We start from the raw sequence: 6,519 nt of genomic DNA on the forward strand, positions 1-6,519 counted from the left end.
GTGATCTAAGTATAAATGCAGCCGCTTCATGAAGTGGTTTGTTAGAGACCATCAGTAAAGTCATATTCAGGCATTTGCCAAAAAAAATAAAAATAAAAATTACTGTACATCATTTTCATTCCACTTTGTAAAAATGTTGGATGTATGAATTCATCATATAAAATCTATACAAAACATTGTTGTTTGTGGTCATTATATGAAAGTATATTAAAAAAAATCTCCAGGACAAACAGTACCTTTGGAAAGTGGTTATAATAAATAGCTTAGTATAAAATTAGATGTGCTGTTTGGAAGGTCTTACCTTACGGGACGTCCTCACTAAGCTGAGGTTAATGGTTACGAGTCCATCAAAATCCTTGTCAGGAAACCTCAGGCCCTCCACATAAAATATGAGTTCTTGATCGGGTCCAGGGTATGGCACTTCCTGAGACAGCACCTCGCTGCTCAGGACCAGTGGAAATTCATTTACACATTTTCTAATAAATATTGCTGTGGATGCACAAAGATAAATAAGAATCACTAGTTTCTTTATTTTAAACACAGACACAAACACATACAAAACATTTGTCTAACAAGTGATTTAAAGCTACAGTATGTCATTTTTAGTGACCTCTAATGGGCAGCAATGACCCCGCCCCCACACCAATAATACGGACACAGTTAAAGCACAAAATGGCATCAGTAACGTCCCCATATTCTAAATTGTTAAACTATGATGAGGTTTGTTTAAACAGATAATTTTATGAATAATATTTTATTAGTCGTGCAGGATAGATTTTATACAGGCCTAACTTGCCTCAGTCGTATTTTGAGTATACTGGCGATTTCTACAGTCACTATTTTGTCAGTTCTGCGCTTCTGTGGCGCAAAGATGTCTTCTTTCATTAACGGGAGGCCTCCTCCTGTGTTATTATAAAAAGCAATTTCAAAGGCAACACAAATATAAAGATTGGGTCTTTTCTTTAATGTTATATATTATGCATAAGTATATTATTTAAATTCAAAAATACTCTACTTTTTTTTTCAGTGCTAACACTAAAGAGGCCATGAAGACTCTATACCAGGCTATCTCTGAGCTCCAATCTGCATACACAGAGGGTGTTTTCATCATTGCTGGGGATTTAACCAGGCTTGACTGTTCTCCCTCATTTCTACCAACATGTAGACTTTGCAACTCGGGGGTGAAAACATTTTAGACCTGGTTTACTCTAACATCAAAGTTGATTTCAGAGCAGCCCGCCGCCCCTACCTAGGGTCATCAGATCGTCTCTCGGTCATGCTTATCCCTGCATATAAGCCCCAGCTTGTCTGGGCTAAACCGACAGTTAAAGAGGTCTGTGTGTGGTCTAAGGGTGCCATGGAGACATTCCAAGACTGTTTTGAATGCTCTGACTGGAACATCTTCAAGGCTGCCGCGACATATGACAACTTATTTAATATTGATGAGTATGCTATGATTGTGTCAGCCTACATTAACAAATGCATTGAGAACGTCAGCATCAAAAAGAACATCACCACCCGGGCCAACCAAACACCCTGGATAAATGGAGAGTTAAGAAATTGCCAAAAGCACAGAACTCAGCTTTCAAGTCTGGTGATACAGAGGCACTGAGAACAGTGCGTGCCAACTTAAACAATGCCATCAGATCAGCCAGAAAATCCAGGATCTTTTGCACTACGACCGCAACACCAGGATGATGTGGAAAGGCTTTTGGATGATCACAGACTACAACACACCCTCCCCCCGGTAGATGCAGCAAACACTGACTTCCTAAATGAACTGAACAACTTCTTTAGAAAGTTTGAGACACTACACAGCAGACATGGGCAATGTGGAGTCAACAAGTCATCTCCATGTCATGTATTTAATCTACCCAGCAAATTAACCAGGTGAGTCCAATCTGCACAGGTTAATTCACGGTGAAGATTGGACTCACCTGCTTCAGTGGCTGGGTAGAACAAATACATGACATGGAGATGACTTGTTGACTCCACATTGCCCATGTCTGCTACACAGCACTCCAGCAGTGAAAGCTGTTCCACACCAGGGGGAGGAGACACTAAACCTGGACGTAGCTGAAGTGAAGGAAACTCTGAGGAGAGCTAATCCAAGGAAGGCCCCAGGGCCTGATAACATACCTGGGTGGGTGTATAAGGAGTGTGCAGATCAGCTGGCTGGTGTCCTCACAGACATCTTTAACACCTCGTTGGACCAATCCATAGTGCCAGCATGCTTCAAGTTTGCCTCCATTATTCTGACCCAAAGACGCCTCAGGTCAACTCACTCAATGATTACCGGCCTGTCGCACTGACTCCAAACATGATGAAGTGCTTCGAAAGGCTGGTTAAAGAACACATCGTCTCCAGTCTGCCGCCAACATTCGACCCGTTCCAGTTCACCTACCGATGGAACCGCTCCACAGAGGACGCCATCTCTGCGGCTCTCCACCTGAGCCTGGCACACCTTGAGGAGAAGAACACCCATGTGCGGATGCTGCTACTGGACTTTAGTTCAGCTTTCAACACCATCATTCCACAGCATCTGGTGGGCAAACCTAACCCTAACAGCTGGGCTTCAATACAACCCTTCGAAATTGGCAGCTAGACTTCCTCACAAACAGACCTCAATCAGTCCGGGTTGGACAGCACACCTCTGATGTCATCATCCTAAGCACAGGCTCCCCTCAGGGCTGCGTCCTGAGTCTCCTGCTGTTCACCCTCATGACACATGACTGCGTCCCACGGTTCATCACCAATCACATAGTGAAGTTTGCAGACGAATCCACGGTGGTGGGCCTCACGACGACAACGACCAGATCTACAGAGAGAAGATGGAGCAGCTGGTGGACTGTTGCAAAGATGACAGCCTGATCCTGAACGTGGAGAAGATGAAGGAGATCATCTTGGACTTCAGGAAGAACCGTCCTAACCACGCTCCACTGGTCATCAACAGCTCAGCTGTAAAGGTGGTCAACAACACCAAATTCCTAGGGGTGCACATGACAGACACCCTCACCTGGAATGTAAACACCACCTAACTGTTTAAAAGAACAAAAAAGTGCTTGTACTTCTTGCGTAGGATGAGGAGAGCCCACCTTCCCCCACCCATCCTCACCACCTTCTATAGAAGCACCATAGAGAGCGTTCTGACCAGCTGTCTCAGTGTGTGAGGTGGAGGCTGCAGCGCCTCAGACTTGAAGAAGGTGAGAAGAGTGGTGAGAACAGTAGAGAAGATCATCGGGGCTTTTCTTCCCTCCATTAAAGACATTTCTTCCCAGCGTTGCTTGTCCCGAGCCTGTAACATTATGAATGACCCCTCGCACCCCCACCATGGATTTCTCTCCCTGCTGCCCTCTTGGAAGAGGCTTCGAAGCATCCGATGGAGGTCCAACAGATTCCATAACAGTTTCTTCCCCACTGCCATTAGACTGCTAAATGTTGTGGAAAATGGGTTATTTTATTTATAAAAGAAAAATGTTCTTTTATAAATAATGCTACAACTGTAAATATAAAGTCATATGTTTATATTACAATTTTTTTATATATTTATTACTGTTTTCAAGGCAGCAATGAAATTGTCTAGAGAGGCTTTAAATGAATTTCTTTTTGTTGACACTCATGTGTACAAAATGACAAAATAAATCTGTCTAAGTCTATTTATAGGGTTGTTTTTTATCAATTGTTGTAGGTACTGAGAGCTGTAGATAGCTATACATTTTTGTCAGTAAATCCCTGTAATTAGTCCACACTGTAGCTCTAAATAAACTGAAAAACATTATCCGACCATAAAGGTGCGTTCACACCGAATACAACACCTGGAAACATTTCACCAGTTTCACCTGCCTTTGCTCACCTTGAAATTTGAATAGCCAGCGAAAGCAGATCACACAGCAGGTGAAAGGCTCCTACGTTATGAAGTCTACTGGTTGCTAGTTTCACCTCAATATGGAGGACATGGATTTACAAGGAGTGTCCAGTTTTTTATTTATTTTAAAAGCTAAACAAAGCTCTGGGGGTCCCTAGGTTCACAGGATTTCCAGAGATGGAAGCAGTACCTGGAATAGCTATATCATTTACCACCAGCTCCTAGAGATGCTATATCTGGATGATGGTCACTTTCAGTGGTAGTTCCGTCTCTCCGTGACCCAATTCTAGGCCCTGCTGTCACAGGGTCAAATCACCCAGAAGACAGAGGGGAGGTGAGGAAAAGGAACAGCAAGAAATCAGGGAGAGGGCACAAGAACCGAGAAAAAGGGAAGAGGAGGCAGGGGTTTGCCGGTAGAGAGAAATATTATCCGGAAGAGAGAGAGCAGAAGCTAGAATGGAGAAGCACTGTCGCTACCCGATCCATCCCGGAAGAACAATCCATACCATCTGCTCATTTGCGCATCCGCAACCAGAAATATATCCAGGTTTCCATATTTCATGAAATCATGGTACTAAATTTTATTATTTCCATTCCCTAACTCACTAAAGAACAATAATACACACCTTTAAAAAAAGGTCTGAGACAATTTTGATGCTTTTTACATTTTCCCTGTTAAACCGCTTGTGTGACGTCATCATCGGACATTGTCTGAGAAGTCCGGCTAAATATGATTAAACCATGTTCATCTGCATTTCAGTTGTTTCTTTCTCTAGATTATGCTCTATATACCTTTCGGTTAACACGAAAGGGAAAAAAAATACTCGATTAATGATTAAATCCAAGGTCGAAAAAGTTAGCTCCTGGAAGTAGCGTAGGATCCCATTTCCTGTACAGATCAGGCACAGACAAGTGATAAGACAGAAAGGATTTTAAAGAATTTATTTTCCCAGGAAATACATAATTAACCTTTAACACATTATAATTTAGTACGCTTACTGTTTTGGGAGCAGGAAAAAAACATAATGTTTTTTACAAAATAAAATTGAGGGGCCAAGATGTATATCTGGTTGAGCATGGGCTGATTGTACGGATCGTGCTTCCGGGACGGATCGGGTGGCGACAAGCATATCAGGGAAACAGCGCTAGGTGAGAAGGGCCACAACTAACCGTAGAGGCCAACTTCGAAGGATAGGAGGACAGTGGTAGATCGGATAAATATTTCCGGCAGAGAGCACCACTGAAGGCGGGGGAGAGGCTTCCAAATGTCAGGGGGGTGGGGGTTCAGTGGCACAGAGCATAGAGAGAGTACATCTGGTGGGAGCTAGCATCGAGGCCAACTTTGGGAGCATTCACCACTTCATACTTAGCATTATTTCCTGCAGCTTCCATTTTGATTTAAAAAAAGCTAGTCACTGCTGCCTCTTTTCTGTAGCCCAAAGCCACATCTAGTCCCTGATTGGATTTCAGGATGTGAATGTAAACAAAACAAAAATAGTAAACATATTTTCAACTCAACACATGTGGTGGCAATCAAATTTTGCCAAATTTGCCAGAAGTGTGCCAAAAATCTTGATAAATTTGCCACCTTCACCTTAATCCACTTCACTTCGGTCCATTTCCACCTTCAACACAATAATTACAAGGAATTTCATTGCTCGAGCTGCAAAATTCATGTTCAGTGTGAAGGCACCTTTAGACAACTGTTGAATTGCATCCAACTTATATATGTTGGATTTTTTAATTTTTTTTAAACCAACCCTAATTTTACTCACGCATTTTGGCCTTAGTAATCCGTGCCTCGTCCTCGGTCTCATCTCGGTAGACTCGAATACACTCTGAATCTCCCTGAGAGATATGCAAGGTAAGTTTGTAACCCCCGGAGAGGTTGGGCGGGCCGCTGGTGCGCAGAACCATGGTTGCACAGTCCTTAAGAGCTAGATAAAGATAAGAAATCACATTGGCACACACTGTTTAAAATATACCTCTTCCTCAAATTTTGAATGAGGTTTACACTCATGGGTCTAAGACTAAGATTTTAAATCTGAAGCATCCTTTTTTTTGGGCTAATTAAGTAACATGTAGTCATCTTTCAGAAACAATCATTTAGCATTGCATGGCTAAGATTATAATGCCACAGTCATATATGGGACCCAAAATTAAGTAACAGTTAATCAGGAGTATTTAGGTAAGCTGAGCTTGGTGTTACTTTCTCTGTCACAAACTGTCTGCAAACCTTCAATATTGCCATTGCTACTATATCCTCACAATTTAGAACGTAACAATAGAGAGTGTGGATAATAAATTTTTTTCTTAGGTGGTAATTTCTATATATGTTGCACTAATAATGCTTTCTTAATACTCTTTACCTGTCTGATTTGGTTTGTGGCCTTTGGTTTGACAGTCTGGTTTTTCGTGGTAATAACTTTCTCTGTCACAGTTTACCAAAACGACAGCTCCATGCCCATCAGGACCCCATTTCCAGGAAGCCTAAGAGATTTTCAACATAAAAAATGGAATAAAAGTCTTTTGAAATCTCTACCCAGCACAATCTTCAAATTCACATTATAATATTTCCTTATTTAAACAGTAAGAATCTGCATTATACAAGAACATTTGTAAATAAGAGAACTGGAAAATTAAAACTTGCTTTT

At 41.8% G+C, this 6,519-nt stretch overlaps 1 protein-coding gene across 1 annotated transcript in view; it reads right to left on the reverse strand.

The window, feature by feature from the left end:
• Positions 1–242: 242 nt before the first annotated feature.
• LOC107098706 (protein-arginine deiminase type-2-like) overlaps positions 243–6,519 on the reverse strand; it is an 8,920-nt gene continuing 2,643 nt past the window's right edge. Inside the window, exons 2-4 of the mRNA XM_015396519.1 lie at positions 6,235–6,355; positions 5,641–5,802; positions 243–489 (exon numbers count right to left, since the gene is read on the reverse strand). Coding sequence (XP_015252005.1) covers positions 275–489; positions 5,641–5,782 — 357 coding nt within the window. The 5' untranslated portion in view covers positions 5,783–5,802; positions 6,235–6,355 and the 3' untranslated portion in view covers positions 243–274. The remainder of the gene's footprint in view (positions 490–5,640; positions 5,803–6,234; positions 6,356–6,519) is intronic.

The sequence above is a fragment of the Cyprinodon variegatus genome, unplaced genomic scaffold, assembly GCF_000732505.1.
Source record: "Cyprinodon variegatus isolate N-32 unplaced genomic scaffold, C_variegatus-1.0 Scaffold802, whole genome shotgun sequence".
NCBI lineage: Eukaryota > Metazoa > Chordata > Actinopteri > Cyprinodontiformes > Cyprinodontidae > Cyprinodon > Cyprinodon variegatus.